Source organism: Homalodisca vitripennis, chromosome 5, assembly GCF_021130785.1.
Source record: "Homalodisca vitripennis isolate AUS2020 chromosome 5, UT_GWSS_2.1, whole genome shotgun sequence".
Classification (NCBI taxonomy): domain Eukaryota; kingdom Metazoa; phylum Arthropoda; class Insecta; order Hemiptera; family Cicadellidae; genus Homalodisca; species Homalodisca vitripennis.
In genome coordinates, this window is record NC_060211.1 from 172,477,450 (window position 1) to 172,498,346 (window position 20,897).

The window sequence follows — 20,897 nt, forward strand, 5'->3', positions numbered from 1 at the left end:
GTGAACTGGGGCTAAATTCAACATTCATATTGAATCAACGTTCATAGCCATGTTATGTTTATGGCAATTTATGTTGAAAACTAATTGAAGGTCATATTTTTATCCCTTTCCCATTGAAATCTGTATATGATACATCGGGGCAACATTGCATTATCAATCAAAGGCCCTGCTCAGTGTGTTCTTTTATATAGCGTAGAAACAATGGCTATACGTCAGGTGTCCAATTGGTGCTGGATTCTGTTATAAACAATCAGAACTAGATGGGTAACAGGGTTAATATCAGTAAAACATTCAGATACAGTAAAAATGCTGTAGATAACATAATAATTGGTGCTGGAATCTGTTATAAACAATCAGAAATAGATGGGTAACAGGGTTAATATCAGTAAAACATACAGATACAGTAAAAATGCTGTAGATAACATAATAATTGGTGCTGGAATCTGTTATAAACAATCAGAAATAGATGGGTAACAGGGTTAATATCAGTAAAACATTCAGATACAGTAAAAATGCTGTAGATAACATAATAATTGGTGCTGGAATCTGTTATAAACAATCAGAAATAGATGGGTAACAGGGTTAATATCAGTAAAACATACAGATACAGTAAAAATGCTGTAGATAACATAATAATTGGTGCTGGAATCTGTTATAAACAATCAGAAATAGATGGGTAACAGGGTTAATATCAGTAAAACATTCAGATACAGTAAAAATGCTGTAGATAACATAATAATTGGTGCTGGAAATCTGTTATAAACAATCAGAAATAGATGGGTAACAGGGTTAATATCAGTAAAACATACAGATACAGTAAAAAATGCTGTAGATAACATAATAATTGGTGCTGGAATCTGTTATAAACAATCAGAAATAGATGGGTAACAGGGTTAATATCAGTAAAACATACAGATACAGTAAAAATGCTGTAGATAACATAATAATTTACAGCTGACCATGTTGCCAGATGAGTGGAACAGCATTTTACTCACATTCTTTACAACTGTAGTACAAATTTTGTCAATGGATGTGTGACAGTTGTTGTTCGATTCACTTAATGATTTAAATATTATTGTTCCCTACTCATCTTATTGTTATCTTAGACTATCTGTAAGATATATTTAGTGTGTAATTGTGTATGTTATTTCAATGTATGTACATGATATGTAAACAAAACACGATGTATCTATCAAAAAGTTTCTTTGCAACTATAACTGAAGCATTTGTTCTACATCCAAACCATGATTATCGTAAAATATAACCCAAAATATAGTGATACATGTACCCTGCATCTAATACAACAGAATAACTTGCATAAAAACAAAAATGACAAAAATGGGGTTTGTAAACCTCGAACTGAACAGGTGTCTGGATAACTGGATACAAAAAGGGTTAAATAAGGGGGTTCGGTATGCCCTATCCTTCCCATGTTAATTTGGCCAATTTTATGTACCTTTTTCTCAGAAACCTTTAAAGCTATCATCATCAAACTTTAGGACACTACTATTTAGACCTTTGTTAACATTTAGAGCGGAACAAAGTTAAAAAAAAGAAGTTTTTATTTAATTTGTTGTAAATAAAAAATTTATTAATTTTTTGTAAAATAATTTATAATTATAATTTTTTTTTAATAAAAATTTAAAATAGATTTTTATAATGTCTTCCGCTCTAAATGTTAACAAAGGTCTAAATAGTAGTGTCCTATAGTTTGATGATGATAGCTTTAAAGGTTTCTGAGAAAAAGGTACATAAAATTGGCCAAATTAATATGGGAAGGATAGGGCATACCGAACCCCCATAAAGTTAAGTATTATTTTCTTACTTGCTATAGTATAAGGTTATTTTCTAATCATAGTTTGAGCAAATTACAAAATGATCAATCACTTTGTGAATTATTACTGGAGAAATGCAATGGTTAACGTATTATATTCCAAGATTTTTTTATTTAAAAACTATATTCTGTATCTATGAGTGATAAGAAATTGTATGTGAGACATAAAACTTGGTATTGGTTGTGGACAAATACCTAACATTTCCACGTTTACACTTAACCTATACATATTTACGTTTAAAACTAAACGTATTTCCTAACTCATGTGCGTATGTACGAGCCGAAACATATATTTTGTGCATATTATAATAACTTGACACGTAATGAAACACTTTTAAAAATTAATTTTGTAATGTGCAAGTCACAAACAACACTAATGAGACTTGATTTGAATAAATCTGCATATAACAATTAATGAGCGAGACTGTTTGCATGTTTATTCATGAGAAGATGAGATGCACTGAACCAATACACAAGTACGACAGTGAGATACGTACAGGCTGTTGATGTATTGAGGTCACGTTGCCGGATGTGATGTGGGTGTGGGGTTGTTTCAAGTAAAGGTACTTAATGGCATGTGTCGCTCCCACCCATGATGCCGTCACACACACGGTTACGCACACTCCGTAATAGATCTGCAATCGTTGATATTCAGATGTCAATTTAATCAAATTTGCATTTTGGAGGAATTATGTACAGGGTGATTAGGAACCCATGCAATTGTAGGGTGTATTATCCTAATGGTCAAAATAAAACTGTTTTTTCTTTATAAGACTTCTTCAAAAATGCATCCTTTTAAATATAGTCTTTCAAACCATAAAACAATTTATCATTTTTGTAGCTCTTTTCTTGGTAGTAGGCTATACGTTAGTGAGTGTGTTATATTATTGTGATTAGACACAGTCATCTAAATGGATGCAATGTAAAGGATTAACAGCTATGCTATTTAATCAGTGCCTTGTTATGGTTACTAATTACCTAATTAACTTAAAAAATAAATTACATAGGCCTTTTTCAAAATAAACACAATAATTCTTCCAACTATCATATTTCAAATTGGATTGCTATTATACAATTTTTTTTATTTTTACGGGTCTAGAATTATTCTATTCTCTTTACCTCTACCCACAAAGACAAAAAACACTGCAAGGTAAATTTATACCAGATGCCACTGAGTTGATAAAAGTTATTCATATTCTTTCAAATTTGTAGGATAGTTATTTTGGAAGAGACGCGTCTCCGGAACACATTTTATAGCTTAAAGGTGTTACTGTAACCTAGAATGTGTCACTGAAGTTTGACATATGGGTTCAAATACACTCTTTGTAATTAATTGTGAAGAGGAAGTCATTGTCATCGAAAGCAGGAGTTTACTGAAGGGGAGAGTTCTCTTTTTGTGCTTCGCAGCACTGCAAATAAAGATGCAGAGACATCAGACATCTAGACATCTGGATCATTCACTATCTGAGACTATTAAAATACTGTAAAACGCATGCAGAGAACACGTGATTACAAAATGGTATTTTATGATGAAATAAGCATTTCTTGAAAGTCACATAAACAATGCCAATGGCCTGGTCAGTGGACTTTACTTCACTTTTATTGTAGGACAATATTGATTACATTCAAAAGGATTGTGTGTATTAACTAACTATTATTTAGTTATTATTGCCACTGAACTCGGAAATCAACACAGCAGTGAATTTGAGCATGAATGAAGAAGACTGAACATACAATGTGTTTACTGGTATATGGAGTCAAGCATACTCCTTGAGAAAACCTTACATATTGGCTCTGCCAAATATGTAAATGATAGAAAAATAAGTTGTTTTAGAATTTACTCTAAAAATGCTAGTGCCTACATTTTTGAAAGTTACAAGAAAATGCATGAAAAGTAGTGGTAAAATAGATATTGTTTTTAGTACCACACCACAGAACATTTTTGTAAACTACAATACAGTATTTAATTAGCAACTGGCTTATTGCAATTTGTATTCTAAAGTTTGTATTACAATTATGTTGAATTTTTATTCTGTTTGTGGTGCTGAGAACAGTGTTTTCATGATTTCCATGAACTTGTTTTTTTTTCAGACGTTTTCTTTGTAAATGTAATTTGCAATTATCTGACAAAAGTATAAATATATCTCAATATTGACTTCAGGAGTATCACTAGAAGAAAGGGCATTATCATGTATGAAGAAGTTTCTAAAATTTTTGTCTAAGCTCTTTACATTTACAAATCTGGTTTTTCACTACATCATAATTGTAAAAATAGCTAAAAACTGATTAAACGAGTTAAATATTTTTTGGTTCATCCGGAACTGAATTGTCTAAAAATAATGCATGAATCATTCAGCACAACTCTTAATACCCTGGTTTCAGTGAACCAGTATTAATACTGGATAATGAACTAAACAAAAGCGAGTTACAAAAGTAAAAATTTATCTGTAGTATATAAGTTGTTAAAATAGGATACTTAGGCATACAAGTGTATCAAACGCCCATTCCCATAAACAAAATCCAATTGTAGCCATCTTTGATTGAAAATAACAAATATGAATTTTTTACGCACATTGCAAAGTACCCAATTAATGGGATGGCAATACCACATGCCTATACTCCTGGAAAAGGTGGTGACCAAATTGTGAAAAGTTTGTGTCAGAATTTAAAAGCTTAGCTTGCAAAAGTTTTACTATGCAAGCCAAAGTAGTATTTTCAAAATTAGGTACTTTTGAGGCATTTTTACTGCTTTTTACCCCTCAAAAGAAAACGAAAATGGATGCACAAGCCAATTGGGCATATGATTTTAAAAGTGATGTTACAAGAGACAATTCCGGAAAATTGTGGTACATTATTTATTATAATATATATAAAATAGTGAACTCAAAGTTATGAGTCACAAACAGTGTGTACTCTTCATAGATATCTGTTGGAATAAAATTATCACCTTTCTAGCCGACTTGGAGCAACAGGAGTTCTTGCAAGATTTGAGCCTGGAACACATTCCCGAGCGGTTGTTGACGGGCTGGTGCTGTTCCGACTGGCTCTCTGGATTATCATAAAAACTGTTACTAATTGATTCATATACTAAAATCTACAGCTAAAGAGAAGTCCTTCTCAATAGCCTATTAATTAAGCACCAACTGTAAAGGTGATAATCTTCCACAAGAGTAAAGCTTTAACCACTTAGCACCTTAGTTTGATCATAGAGTTTTGCAAGATGTCTCATTTTGAAGAAATCCTTTTTATTGAATTGATTTTGACAGCAATCGCCAGCGGTTCTACATGGCGACTACATGTTGGTTATTGATCAACACCTCTTATAATTTAGACTAGAATATACAGGTAGTAGAATTATAAAAAAGATTACACAGCAAAAATACATCAAATAATCAAAGAAAACAAAATCTTGTCACAAACAAAACTTTGCCTTTATAAAACTTAGGTTGAAAAAATTTCATTATTAAATATCATATCCAAACAAAATTATATAAGCAGTTATTCCTCAAAACAACATTTTCAACTTCAAAGAGTTCATTGAAGAAATTCTTCTACTAAATTATTATGAAACTGGCAAATGGAGGTTCCCACATATACCAGTAAAACTAGGAAGTTAAATGTAGTATGTATGTATATTAAGGCACTTTTAAAAGCTAAAACAATATTTTAGTACCTATTTGTTGTTATTTCTCAACAACTTTATATTCATCTCAACTCAACATTATTCACCAAAATGTTTTGCACGACAACAACAAAGTGATGTATATTTTTTGTGATTTCTGATAAAAAATCTTTGTATCTTAATTTTATTTAAAAAAATGTTATCCACACAAAATAAAATTGGCTAAAAACGTTTAAATTATGGTCACAAATCAAGTTTGAAAATGTAATTTGATTTGCGTAGTACAACTAAATTCTGATTTTCTGTACCTGAACATAGACTCACAGATGCGATAGTAATAACATTGTACATTTATTTGTTAAAATAAATAATACTTTTAAAAAATCATACAAAAAACACCCAATCAAGAGTCACATCTCCGTGACTTTCTTTGAGAAGAAAACTAAAATTAATTCTTGATTATAGCACAAATAAAGATTTTTTATTTCTGGATTTTTTACGTTTAAAATGTAAGTAATCTAAATAAATTACATATTTGTTATATTAGCTAAACTTAATAGATATAAAACTGACAAATTAATACATTTTTTACTACTTAGATATTGTTCTAGGAAAGTTACTCAAGAAATACACAATTTTATTACTATACTATAATTATTGATTACAATATACAGTTCTATAATTCTAAACAAATTCAGTCTCAAAACTAAGTAGTAAACGTTATTGTTTACATTGAGATCCTTAATTGAGTTATTAGTTAACAACACAAAGGATTAAATAAGTGTTTTGTTAGAGAAAAAGTGTATTATTGTTTGTAAATCTTTCATGTTATGTTGTATTTGTTAGTTGGAGACTACATAGTAGAATCTTTTAAATTTTAATGCTCTAAGCCAATTTATAAAATATAGGTCAATTGTTATGGGACACTCTATTTATAAAGTTGTTTTAAACTTGTTTTTGAAACAAACAGTGAATTAAACAGAAAATGCCTTTATTAGACTCTCTGGTTTTACTGTATTAGACCTCGTTTGGTAATATTTGGTTATAATTATGGATTAAAACTAACCTGAATCAGAATGGTGTAAAGCGTGAGACGATCTGCCGAAGGGACCATTGGGGACGCCCCCCCTCGGTGTCTCGTTGGTGATCACCAGGTTTGGGGGGGCTCTGATCCTGTGAGGGTTGAATATTGTAGGGATGTCACCTCCCTCTCCTCTTGTCGTTTCTGCCATTACACCCTACACAGAGCAGCGGAACTGTCAGAAGTTGCAATCTGTTCCCATTCATTGTTCAAGAAAAATAAACAATAATTATCTAAGATGAGAGTGGTTATGTTGAACAAATTGTCCATTACACGAGATAATAATATAATATTAAAATCAAATCATTTATTGCCAAACAACTTTTCAGAACAGGCATCTATGATGTTTTTTTTTTCTTAAAGGTAGTTACAGATATTGTACTAAACCTATCCTTTTACACTAAATACTAATCAATACTAATACTAAGTTTTTACACATTAATCATTTTCTCTAGTATGGAAAAAATATATATTACATTAACATTGGTAAAAGCAAAATAATAACAAAAAAAAACAATTAACCAATAATGATCAACAAACAACAATCAACAAATAAAAATAAAAAACTTATGTAAAAGAGTCTCCTATGGAGTATATACAGTTTTTTGTTAGTTAAAGTATCTTTGAAACAAATGAAGAGGGAGTTCTTTTACTTCTGTAGGCAAAAATTTAAAAAAATCTAATACTACTCCTATACAAACTTGAGTAAGACTTGCTGTATCAACAAAAATTGTTAATTAATTTAAAGCGATTTCTGGTTTCATAGCTGCGTACTTTTGAATAATCTTTAATTCTCTATCTACTCCCTTTCACAAAATATGTCAAACACTGCAAGATATAAATAGAAACAAATTTGGAATTCTATGCTTTAAAAATAGTGGTGAACAGTGTTTATAATGCCTGTTCATTTATTTCAATTACTATAGTTATTACAAGATTTTTGTTATTTCCTCTATTTACAGAGGCTAATTCAAATACAAATAGCTCATCTAAAATAGTATTTATTTTTTAAATCATATGAACTAATATAATAATACATTCATTGACTGATTAATCATGGTATTGTTTTAATTGCTATTTTTCTTTTTTTTAGTTTTTTTCACCTTCAGTCCATCTTTTTCTCTCTCAAAACACAAAGAAGAATCAGCACAAGTGTATTGTCATTTAATGCATTTAACTGCAGCAGACGCCTTACAATGCAGTAGTCTCATGACACTAGTCAAGATCACTTAGTGTAAGCCGCAGTGAAGATATTAAACCACTTTTATATTGACTGCTACTAACAATAAATATTAGTAACTTTGAGTTAGTAACAACAACTGGGAGTTAGTAACAACAATTGGTAGCATATTATGTTGACGATACAACTACAATTGCACAAATATATTTCCTGTCATTGTGATAGAAATGTTTTATTGAGTGATAGAAATGTTTAATTTTAAAGCTATGCAGTATTTATAAAAATTGCTGTACAGTATAAATCATACATCAAATTAAAGAGGGACTCCAAACAGTTTTTTGAGTAAACGTGTGTGTATTCACACGTTTTGAATTCTTTAGTAGTAATGATGGAAACAATAATTGACCAGAATTATCTTGTTGTGTTTTTATATTGTGCAAAGACTGAATCTATAGTTTTCTTCTTGGAAGTATACCATGAGGCCAACCAGCTACGGTTTCAGCAGTTTCAACAAACAGCTGAAAACAACCGGTCAGATCCTCCTGGGGAAATTCACCACTCTTGCCCAGACTATCAGACTAAAGATGGTGTACCGCTCTCTTGCTATTGCAGGACAGTCAAAGAGCAGGTGTTCAGCAGTTTCCTCCTGGTCAAATAAATGTGTTACAGAGGTGGATTCTTCCGAAAAATGACAACTCTGTGAAATGCTTCATCAGGTGACCAAAAGCTATCCTGTAATTTAGAACCATAACCGTAGAGCATGATCTACTTAAGGAGAGAAGGTCAGACACCACCCAAACAGGCGAATGTAGTTCCAAACCTTGAACCTTTAGTTACATTATCCATTATCCTCTAACCTGTAAATGGTGTAAGTTTAAAGGCCTCAGATGTGTCTGCAGCTAAAAGAACATGGAATGACCAGAGTGGCTGAAAAATTGGTTTAAAGGGAAGGGAGGGAGAGAGATAGAGTGAGGAAGGGGGAGACGAGGGGAGAGAGTCTTTAATGTAAGAAATCTGTTTGGAGGTCCATGTTTGAGGCTGTGAGTTAGAAATTCCACTGACATCTGTGTGGGAACACATCATTTTTATCTGATGATCTTGATCTGATTATTTATAGATGTTATAAGTACCTTATACACTATGGGGTATACTCGTATATCCTAAATTCACAACTATACATAGCTGCAGAACTATAAGGATTTCTTTGTTCCAGTCATATTCAATGGTGAATCAACATTTTACATGAGTGAAAATCTGAACCCTCATAATGTATGCATCTGGGCGTTACGAGAAGTGGACATTTGTATTGAAACTTTCAAAAATGTAATGGCTTTCTGCAATATTCCAACAGAAAGTTTATGAGTTATTATTTTTTTTTTTTTTTAAAGCAATTGTAAAGGGGTTTTTATCATGGTGTTTTAGAACCATGGCTCCTTCCTCAGCTGCAGGAAGGTGAATAAAATACTCTATTTGGCAACAAGATTGTGCATCACCTCACTAGTATAATAAAGAACGCCATTGGTTAATTAATTAATAATAACCCATCCACTGGATTAACTGCTGAAAACCAAATAAATGGCATAGTTTGCTTCATATCCAATGTTAACTGTCAGACACTATGCAACTTTCTAAAAATAAGGAGTTTATTGCAAACAATAATTTAATACTGAAAAGAACCTAATTTCATGACTTTCAATACAAAGCAGTTACCGTCAAGTCTTTAAATATCAATTAATGACTGTAAATTAACTTAATTTGAAAAATATTCTAATATTCTTAGGACAAATCTATAGCAATCTAAGCTGAGATGATCATGCTGAGCATGCGATAAATAAAATTAGTCTGGGATCTTTATTATCAGGAGAATGTGATCTCTATGTAGTATTTCTGTTCTTAAAATTATCTTCCATACATGTATACATTGTCATATGACATGTGGAATTTCTGTGTATAAAAGAACTACTATTAAAATCTGGAATACATTTTTATTGTACAAAAAAGGCCATCAGAACAATCCTCAATTTAAACTATGATGATACTGTAATTTGTTTTATTTCAGTATTATTATTAATATAGTATTCAGCATTATTAAATCAGTATTTACTTATTTAAAAACATTACCAGTGTATAGTTTTTATATTCCGGAATCTGTTATGTATATCAGAAACAATAGTAGCAAATTCCTGGTGCACAGTCAAAATCATTCATATGATACTAGGAACAAAAAGGATTTGTGAATTGATTAATAACAAAAATGATTAATTACATCACAACTTACTATTAAAGAAAAAAATTTCTTATGCGGGGATAAAGGTTTATAATCAGATTCCAAATTTTATTACGTATATAGATGAAAACAAGAAATCTCAATACATGTTAAAAGATTTTTTAACAGGGATGATCTTTACTCAGTTAGATGTTTATGAGCAGACCAGCATTAAGGAACCTTAGATCACTTAGGTTATATTAGTTTTAAGTACTTGTATTACAGTGTGACACTACTCATTGTACAAAATGTATAAATTACGTAAATAAAGATATGATTGAAAAAACTGTTGGAGTTTCTCTCTCATTGATGTTAAGTACAATTTATAATTAAAATTAAAATGTAATAAACACTAAAGTGCCTCAAAATGTCAGTAATAATTTTGAAACACCCTATATTTAGTTATTTTTAAATCTCCAAAGACAGAAAAGTATAGACTATATGGGGGCCGTAGTTCCAATTAAAATCAAATCAAAACATTTTATTCAAAAAAATCACTAGCCTTCAATCTCAATGTCATTTTGATTAACATAAAAAATACCGAGGTCTTTTTATATAAGAATTTTTATGTTATACACATAGAAATGCTAATAAAAATTCAGAATTATCTTTTCAAAAATTTAAAACTTTTATTCAGAAACTAGCTGACCCGGTGAACTACGTTTCACTTACCTCTTAACATAAACCATATTAATTTAATCCCTAATTATGTATTGCAGAACCGGTAACTTTATAAAGGCATCATCATCATAGTATAGGCCATGCTATGGCATCTTAGAACTGTTCAAAATTCAATGAATACAGCGCCTTCTACACCTCAGCTGTTGAAAAATGCCACAATAATTAGTAAAAAAAAAAAAAACATAAAGGTGTCTTTAAAAAGGTGTTTTAAATTTCTGTCAGATCAAGTGTCAGATCGCTTTGTTTTTATAATTGGCTGAATTCGTTTGTAACGTGATAGTCACTTTCCTTTAAATTGATTGATTGATTTGTTTTTATAGAAGAAGAACTTTTACAATGTTGTTACAATAATGGCGACAACTTTTTTCCCCAAAATTGCATGCAGTAGTGAGTAAACATATGATAGTGAGACACTTTGTCATTTGTATTTGTTACAGCTGTTAAATTAAATTAAGTTAAACATGGACATCAATCAAATGTTTGACAGGTAAGAACAGTTTGTATGGGAAAATCAAATTGTCGTTTTTAGTATTTTCCTTGCAATTTTGTCTCATTGTTTAAACCTTCCCTGGACTTTCACGAACATTTCAAGATCAAAATTAGCCAAATCGGTTCAGCCGTTCTCGAGTTTTAGCACGACTAACGAACGGAAATTCATTTTTATTTATATAGATATGATTTTAACTTTAAATAATTTCACCCAATACATTAATAGGTATTTTAATTAGTGACACCAACACTCTTTGAGCTTTTTAATACTTTATTATTTTCTTAACATTTTATATAATAATATAATGTGTTCAGTTATTAATGTAAAGTTATGTCATAATATCTGTTACGCCATTATACTGAATTAGACAAAGGAAGATTATAAGTAGTAAAAAAGATACTTAATGAAATCATTACTAATCTTATAAAAGTTCTGTTTATCATTGTAGATTAAAAATAAAATAAATAATCCAAATCAAAACATTTACACAGAAACATATAGTTTGTTTGAACCACTGCAAAAAAAAATTAGCTTGGTTTTTTTCAACTGTATGTAGATTTATGAAAATCACATTTTAATTCAAAATTTAAAGCATTGTCGTGTTGTTAAACATTGTTTGGTCCGCAGTAACCATGTATGTTTAGAAAAACCCTTTGAGCAAAAAAGTGGTTTTTTAGAAAAATGTGTATCTATGATACCTTTTTGTTAAACACTGGCCATGACCAAACAAATGGACAAAGCATATGATTGGATAGCAAATAACTAGGCATACTTTTTGTAACATTCAACATCTCTATATTTTTAAATATCCTGGATTTTGTTTGAAATTCTTTTTTGTACTAGAATGATTGTGAAGTTAATAGAATTTTTTGGCATCCATTGTTGTTCAATGAGACACAAAATCAGTAACACCAGTTGTGTTACTGGCTTTTTTGCAAAACTAAATAATGATGGCACATTTCTAAAACAAATCTATACCCTCACATGGTGAGGGTTCTGCATTTTAGTTTATAGTAAATTCTTACTCAAAAATGACAACAATAATTTTAATTTAGTTTTTTGTATTTGTTAACCAAAATTTTGCTGAAAAAGTATTATACATGTCTTATAACAATTTTGCTTGAAAATATAAAAAATGTAATTTTTATTACATAAAATATAGTTAAAAACCACTGTTGGGACCACATATTATCTATGCAATTTGGATTTTAATTTATAAGTAACTACAGGCAATAATTTTATGTTTCATTTTTTATTACATTTTTTTAAACCTGATAAATGACTTTTTACCTAAAAATCTCTTTTTCTGAAACTTTTAAATGGCATAAACTTGTAGCCTATCTTACTACAATTCATAATCAAATTCAAATTTGATTTTGAGTTATAACATAACTGAAACCTTGAGACCAAATATATTAAAACTATGCATTAATACTCTTTAGTTGGCAATATTAATTGTTTCTGTAACAATATATAAATATTACATAATAAATAAGTATGAAATATTTTCATTTTACATTGATTTTCATACAGCAAAATGCACAGGAGCTAATTAGTTTATACAGACAGAAATAATCTAAAATAAATACATTAATATTGTTATCAAAGTGATGAATGGCTAAAAATAAATTTTAAAAGAAATTAAAATAATAATCGAAATATAAGTAGAGTGGGTCACAAATTATTTTGTGACTGTTTTGAAATATATAACATTTCTATATTTGAATTTAAAGAAATCGTGTAATAATAATAATAAACTGTTCACAATATATAGCATTACTAAAACAATTCAAGAAACGTTTTCTTTTTTAATTAATTCCTTTTTTAGTCAATTTACAATTTGGTTAGTGAATAATAATTGTGCCATAACTTAATAATAGACCTGCCGTTTAACCTTGTCAATCGTTCACTCATCAATCACAATAAAACGATGGGCAGAATCTCTGTCAATGTAATACAGTGATTTAATTAACTTACTTATTCAATCTGTAGAGGTGAGGTTCACATGATGAGTTCGGCAAGTAGATGAAAAACAGCACATGCGTGGGAGGGCGTAATTTTGAGGGATATTATCATATTCACTACTTGATCGGTCACTGGAACTGCAAGCGAGGAAAATGAAAGGGAACAACTACAATGTAGAGGGTAGCTGACGACGGAGAGTAGCGACTTGCGACCGGGCTTGGGGCGGAGCTACAGTCAATACATCAAGGTGGCATGCGCGCGCTATTGCCCTACATATCAGCGCAATCTCGAGTATTTTCACTCAACCCTCTCAACCACCTGACGAGCAACACCGAGTGTTGTAAATCCTGTAATTGGCACTAGAGCACAACAAGGTCACGCATCACTTGTTCTTTCGAGCATCCTTTCAGACGCTCTTGCTAGGTTTGTTTCGAACTTAGTAGATTATTCGAGGCTGAAAGCATTAGAGTTATATATAGAGAATACCCCTCGTAAAATACCCCTCAAGATGCTAATCACTTAAATTATTCATACAAAAATGGAGAGCTCATTTAAGGGGAGTCCAACAAAGATTCTGTATTCTTTTTACATTTTTGTTTGTTTGATATTCTTTAAAAAAGATCCTCGTGTGTTTATTGTTTCGTATCTATGCTAAAAGATAGGATGATATACGTACGCACGCACACACACGCACACACACTGACTAATGCAATAATACGCAAGTTGTGAACACGACAACTGCTTCAATTTAGAAATATCCAGATTTAACCTGGTACAAAGGCAGTATTCACTAAAAAATTGTGAACAAGATGACTACCTACTGTAGTTTCTTAATAGGTACGGACCATGGTGCAAAGGCAGTATTCATTGAATAATTATGAACACTATGGCTACTGCAGTTCTTAATAGGCTAAGATCAAACTCGGTACAAAGGCAGTATTTAAACATCGAAACCAATAATGCATTTTATGTTTGACATTTCGAGATGACGGCCTCATGTGAAATCTACCTTTTTCGATTGAGCCGAACATGATATCTTCAATCACAATTACCCGCAAGTTGTGTTTTTATACGTTGATGTCATTTTTCTTAGGTCTTATAACAGCCATCCTAATGAAATTAATTGTTAGGCATACTGTGTGTTTATGACATCATACGATAGCGTTTAACATGCGGTTTTTGAAATTTCTAATTTCTTATGTTAGTAAACAATGATTTTATGTGTGTTTTTTTTTTCATTTAATTCGTCATGTTTTTAATCGCAGAAAACTAAAAAGTATAAAAATTATATTACTGTGTTAAACACTAATTCAAGAGGTATCTAAAAAAAAAAAATAAGAATCAGGTCATTATGTATGGTAACGTCAGCAAGTTAATAATCATTACAAATCAATTTACCACAAGTAGGCTGCACATTAACAAAAATTATTTGTGTTATACAGGCGCCTTAGATAAAAAGTCCGTTAGTATTTTTTAAGAGGTAGGCTAATTCACGCACTTTCATAAGCAATGCATTAAAAACTTAATGAAGAAAGTTTAACTGAGTGGTAGTATAATTGTAACGTGGATAACTAGTCTTTATCAGTTACAATATCTACTGGCTAACCGATTGTGTGTCTTTTATTTTCTATTTTTTAGCTTAACGTATCTATAAACTATTCCTTAATATAATATAACTAAAATATTTGTTGGAAGGGATATTAATATTTGATTTTTTTGTATATGGAAGGAATGACTTCTTTGATACATATTTATGGAAATAGCTGCTGAAACTATTAAACCTCCTTATTGAATTAATTGATGTGCGTGTTCCCTCCTCTATCTTTATGACTAATCCTTGAGAACACGTTACGCTTTCGTAGTTTCGGTCAATAAAAAATATGTGGTCAAATCCTATACAGTCTTTGGTATTGTACAGTTCTCAAAATTGTATAAGATCGTAAAATGTATATTAAGATAACTAGAATATAGCATGTTTGGAAGAAGTCTACTTATTTATAGTAAAGTGTGCACTTTGTCGGTATATGCCTACAGTCTAAAAGGCATATACCTTTTAGGTATATGCCTTAAAGGTATATAGATATTTTTTATGTTTTGAATATCACTTCCGCTGTCAGGTTCGCTCGACGAATCGGAAATGACAATCGAGACTGTTTGTTGCAACAAGGTAATGACATTTCTTTCTGTGTTTTAAGAACGTTTCTTCATTTTGTATTAAAGTTTCTGTTGATTTTTTTAAGTGTACTAGACCGATTGTATACTCTTTTAAAAATTATACAATTATTATTTTTGTTCCGAATCACGTGTTTTACTCGTTTCTTTGTATATATTTGTATTTGTTGAAGAATTGTGAAGAGAAAACGTATTGTATTGATTTTGTTGGCCCTTTTTTACACAGTTTCTTCTTTGCCAATATAAAAAAGTGAACCAATGTAAACGTTTTCTAATAATTTGAACTATTCTTTGTTAAGACAGTTCATAATAAAAACCAGATGCGTATGAAACAGTGTTATACAAACATAAAACAGAAGTTTCAAACTTGGAAACATTTCTTACTGCTATTTATGAAATTTCGAACACTCCACCTTGACTAAAATTATTTTCAGAATTTAAAAATCTTTAGTAAATCAGCCTGGTAGTTACAGCCCATTCACTTGATAGATCAAATTAAAGTTACATGTGCAATATGTCAATAGTTAGAGAGTTGAGGTTCTCGAAACACAATTAATTAGGTACTTTTCATTTAAAATATCTTTATAAATAAATCAATTATATGCTATTATTTTAAATTGTTCCTCAGTTACAAACTGCTTTTCAGAACAAACTGAAGTCAAAGTAGCCCTACTCCGCCGTAAAAAAAAAAACGCTATTAGGCTAACGTATTTTATGGGTCCTGAGCGCCGGATAATGTTTTGAATCTCCAATATCTTAATAATTGTATTTTATAATGCTTAGTAACAATATCAACATTTTATACGCTTTATAGTATTTTAGAACAACTTACTGAGCAAGTTGTAAAGTGCGCTCGCCCCTCCCCGCCATTGTATATTGCCATACTGTTTTGGTAATTGTACTCGTATGATACTTTTCCTCGTCTTAATCCTCACTCTTTAAAATTAAAGGTTTCAGTCACGGGTAGCATGCTGCGAGACTTTATCGCGATATCGTATATGGTACAAGGGCTCCTTGAGCTTGATGGATTTGTGTCATGCAGTTGGTCACTGCCTTGCAGATATCAGCCTTGGGAAGATTGTTAACAGCGTCACGACAATGTGACCAGTAGCGTAGCCAGAAATTTCGTTTGGGGGGGGGGGTCCGAAAACCGGGGGATCGGGGGGACGTTTTGTGTGTTATTTGCCAATGAGTTCACTGGTTAAAAGGTAAATACCAAAAATATGGAGCTTTAGTAACTACGCCTTATAGAAAGTGGAAAGATGTAATAGGCAACTTCAACTCTCACAGCAACTCTAGTACACAAATTTTCTTGTATAGCTACAGAAACTTTACGAAGTTCAATTCTGGCCGAAAAGAAGGCACCAAAGTGATGTTGGATTCACTGCATAAGAAAAAAGAACAAAACAGAGCTTCACTCAAGCGTATAATTGACACAGGTATATTCTGTGGAGAAAAATTAAATACCCCTTCGGGTACATTGGGCCACTGATGGCCGAAAACCCTTTAGAAAAGGAGGGCAATTTTCGAGCGTTGCTCGGGTACAGATCAAAACTAACGGTCGGGAAAATGCACCGGAAAAACTTTACTGATTAGAAGTTCGGCTACTTTGGATTTCACTGATTGAGGTATTTATGAATAAGTTATAATGACGATTTTTTGTATCATTACACTGTAGACGAGTATATAGGCCTAATTATCGGAGAAAAATATAAAAAAATCACTTTCGGTCGGAAATAAAATACACCTGAAAAACTCTAATTATCAGAACTTCAACTACTTCGGACTTAAGTTATTGAGGTAAACGTGGCACTTTTGATTGAGTTAGGACGACGATTTTTGTTATCATTAAACTGTACTCGACTACCTATATAATTATCGAGAAACAAAATAATAAAATCACTTTCGGTCGGTAAATAGCGAAGAAAAGCTCTCTACAGATTCAAGTTTTGACGATTTTGGATTTTCACTGGTTGAGGTAAAGTGGTACTTATAAATTATGTTAGGACATCGATCGATTTTTAGGTATTAATTCAACGCCGACTAATAAATATATAATTATCGAGAAAAAAACAAAAATAATCACTTCCGATCGGAATATACTAAGGAAAATGAAAATAATACCTCAGTGAGTGAAATCCAAAGTAGTCGGAACTTCTTATCAGCAGAGTTTTTTCCGGTATGTATTATCCGACCGGAAGTAATTTTTAAATGTATCTTCGATTAATTATATAGGTATTAGTCGGCGTTCAATTCATATCTAAAATCAATGTTCTAACACAATTCTAAGTACCCACTTTTATCTCAACGACTTAACCAGTGAAATCCAAAATCGTCAAAATCTGAATTAATAGAGCTTTTCCTTGGTATTTTCCAACCGGAAGTGATTTTATTGTTTTGTTTCTCGATGATTATATATGTATTAGTCGACGTTGAATTAATACCTAAAATAAACGTCCTAACATAATTATAAGTACCACTTTTACCTCAACCACTCAACCAGTGAAATCCAAAATCATCAAAGCTTGAATCTGTTATAGAGCTTTTCTTCGGTATTTACCGACCGGGAAGTGATTTTTTTTCGATAATTATATAGGTACATTGTACAGTTTAATGATAACAAAACTCGTTGTCCTAACTCAGTCGAAAACACCACATTTACCTCAATCACTGAAGTTTAAATTAGTTGAAGTTCTAATCAGTAGAGTTTTTCAAGTGTACGAGTATTTTCCGACCGAAAGTGATTTTTTATATTTTTTTCGATAACTATATACACGTCTACAGTTTAATGACACCTAAAATCAACGTCGTAAACTTAATTCTAAGCAGTCATTTTACGTCCTCAAGACGAATTTGAACGAAGTGGTCGCTAATTTAAACTGTTCGCCGTGTTACGGTTCAGAGGTTACTTTGCAAACGTCAGTGACCGCGCCCTATAGAAATAACGTGATTACACTACACTATCCGAAAAAGCCGAGCCCAAAAAGTATCGTTTGATTACTTTATGATTTAAACGAAAGGACAATTATATTTTTTTAAACGGTCACTTTAATCAAATTAATTTAATGTTTGTAGACAAGAGTAATGACAACTCTCCTTTTTTTTCTCCTGCTCCATGCTTTATTTTTTAATATGTCTTAAAATTTCGGGGGGGGGGGGGGGTCCGGACCGGGGGGGGGCCCTTTGCTACGCCACTGAATGTGACACATAGTCACTACGCCTCAAAGAGAACATAACCTTAAAGTAGTGTTTTGAAGTTTTTTATTCTCTGAGCGCCATGAACTGTGACACTATTCCATAGACTGAATAGTAATAGTAGAATATCACCAAAGACACATGAGTTCGAGTTTTACTGCTTCTGGGAACAAACTACTAAATCTATATAGACCCCTTATCCTACATGGTATGCGGAAATTTTAAATAGTCAAAAAGAGAGGTTATAGCCCACAACCACTCTAAGAGTCATAACCAGTGTTGCCACCTTTGCTGAGGACGAATTTGGGACACTAAGATCCTGGGATGATGGTTGTTGGAGGATGAGGTTGGGTCTTCTCATTGCTCCAAGTAGCACTGATTAAAGTTCTTGTTACTCTCTTATTTAGAAACGAATTTAGTACAAGACATGTCCAGGTTGAGAATGATTAGTAGTTCAGCATTTATCAAGTCAGAACAATGATTTGTGTGCATTTGTCCATTTGTGGTACTTGTGTGTAAAAACTCTTTTTACAAACGCTTTGAAAGGTGGGAAGCTTAGTGCACAGGAAACAACGGTCCATTACTTAGAAGGTTTTACTCTTTCACCTTATTGAATAGGTTTACTAATTTTTATTCAACAGTAAAATCTTCCGAACTAATCAGATCTAACAAAATAGGTTCAATCATACTGAAATCATCTTGTCCAATGAGCCTTTCTTTGTCAATTCCTATGGATTCAGCAGCTTCATCAAAGCTATCAAAAGAAATTTCATGTTTTAAAGACAGATGTCATCTTCATTGTATTTTAATTGCTGTAGTCAAAGTGACTATAAAGATATAAAATGAAATTGTCATAAAATTGATCAACGTCTGTCTTCATTGGAAATTTGGATAGCAGCATAGTTCTTTAAAAGATGGATACCTAAAAAAACATTTCTCTCCAGGATCAAAGTTAACTCCATTAACTAAGTTTTCAAATTTTCAAAAAAAATGTTCAACAATTCAGTGGCTGTAGTGGTAGAACTATGTAGTTTCATGTTAGCCTTTTCAAATAATGAGCAAACATTTGTACAAAAATTGTTTTTCGTTTTCAGTGTCAATTAAAGAGAGCAGGGTTTTCAGTGATTTAGAACTATCTTCTCACAAAGAAACAAAATATAATACAACAGGAAAATATTTAAGATTTTGTAGATAGCAGGGTCAAAAGACAACCACGTAATACCAACATGTATAGTCAATGCTCTCCAATGTAGCTCTCTGATTGTACTACAAATTCTCGAGTCATCTTGCCTTAAAGTCGAACCTGAAAATAGCTGTATACTTTGAGGACATCACTTTCAATATTGAAAATTAAAGTTTCAGTAAGGCATTTGCAAGTATAGTTCAGTAAATCAGCAAGGCATCAAGCTTTTATGAGATTTGGACTTTTCTCTTTGAGCAGTGTGTATGCTGATGATTTTTTTCCTAAATTGGCATTTGTATGGTCAGCGTTAGAAGTCAAAACATTTCTATCTAAAGCAAATTTTTGGAGAGTATTCAAAATATTAGGTACATCAGATGTTTCTGATAAACACTCAAAAAGATCTAGAAGTTTATTCTAGCAACCCTTTTCAAAAGAAAAATACTGTACACATCTGGATACATTTTTTTATTGTCTTTGTTAGAGATATCAGTCATGATACTAAGATATACGTCACTACTATTTTCTTGAGACAAAGGTTTTAGAAAATAAATTCACGTTTTTTGCTATGTTAGAATCAGTAACAATCTGTGGTAAAAGCTTATGACCACAATTGAGTGAACCATATGATAAATTGTGTTTCACACAGTGAAACGTTGCTAATTCAAAAGATGCAATTTGATCCTTTCTGATCTATTTTGGACGGGGAAACATTTGTTTATAATACTGCTAGTTTTGTAAGCAGATTCCCTTCGCTTGTGTTCAGCACCAGCATTATGATATTTTACGTAAGAAATTCAACCTTATGACCCAGCGTCCTGAGTGGCAACCCAGGAGTGCTCCATGGGAGACTAGAGTAACAATTAAAGTCATGTGGTTTTCTAGGTCTGCTACTCAAATGGCATATCTCCTATCTAAAGAAACGACACAAGACAGTGTCAAGATCTCAAAAGTTCTTAAAAAAAGATCATATTGACCCATGGAGTACTTTAAGGATCAACTTTTGCTCTCTTTTGTTTCTAATTTACGTAAGTATGTTGAACTTGGCAGTCCAGAATGGTTATCTAATTCAATGTGCTGACTACACAACTGTTTGTTTAAAAAACAGTTTGCTCAAATTTGTAACAAAGATTATTTGAAAATAGTTATTTTTAAATAACGTTTACAGTCTAATTACTTGTTGAGATAGTCTATATATAAGTCTAATTTGCAAATAATTTTGGCCCATGGG

General features: G+C 31.6%; 1 protein-coding gene across 1 annotated transcript in view; it reads right to left on the bottom strand.

Moving 5' to 3' along the window:
• LOC124363178 (putative thiamine transporter SLC35F3) overlaps nt 1-13,341 on the bottom strand; it is a 49,711-nt gene extending 36,370 nt beyond the window's left edge. Inside the window, 4 exon segments of the mRNA XM_046818327.1 lie at nt 2,332-2,469; nt 4,782-4,882; nt 6,523-6,694; nt 13,132-13,341. Coding sequence (XP_046674283.1) covers nt 2,332-2,469; nt 4,782-4,882; nt 6,523-6,688 — 405 coding nt within the window. The 5' untranslated portion in view covers nt 6,689-6,694; nt 13,132-13,341.
• Nucleotides 13,342-20,897: the final 7,556 nt, after the last annotated feature.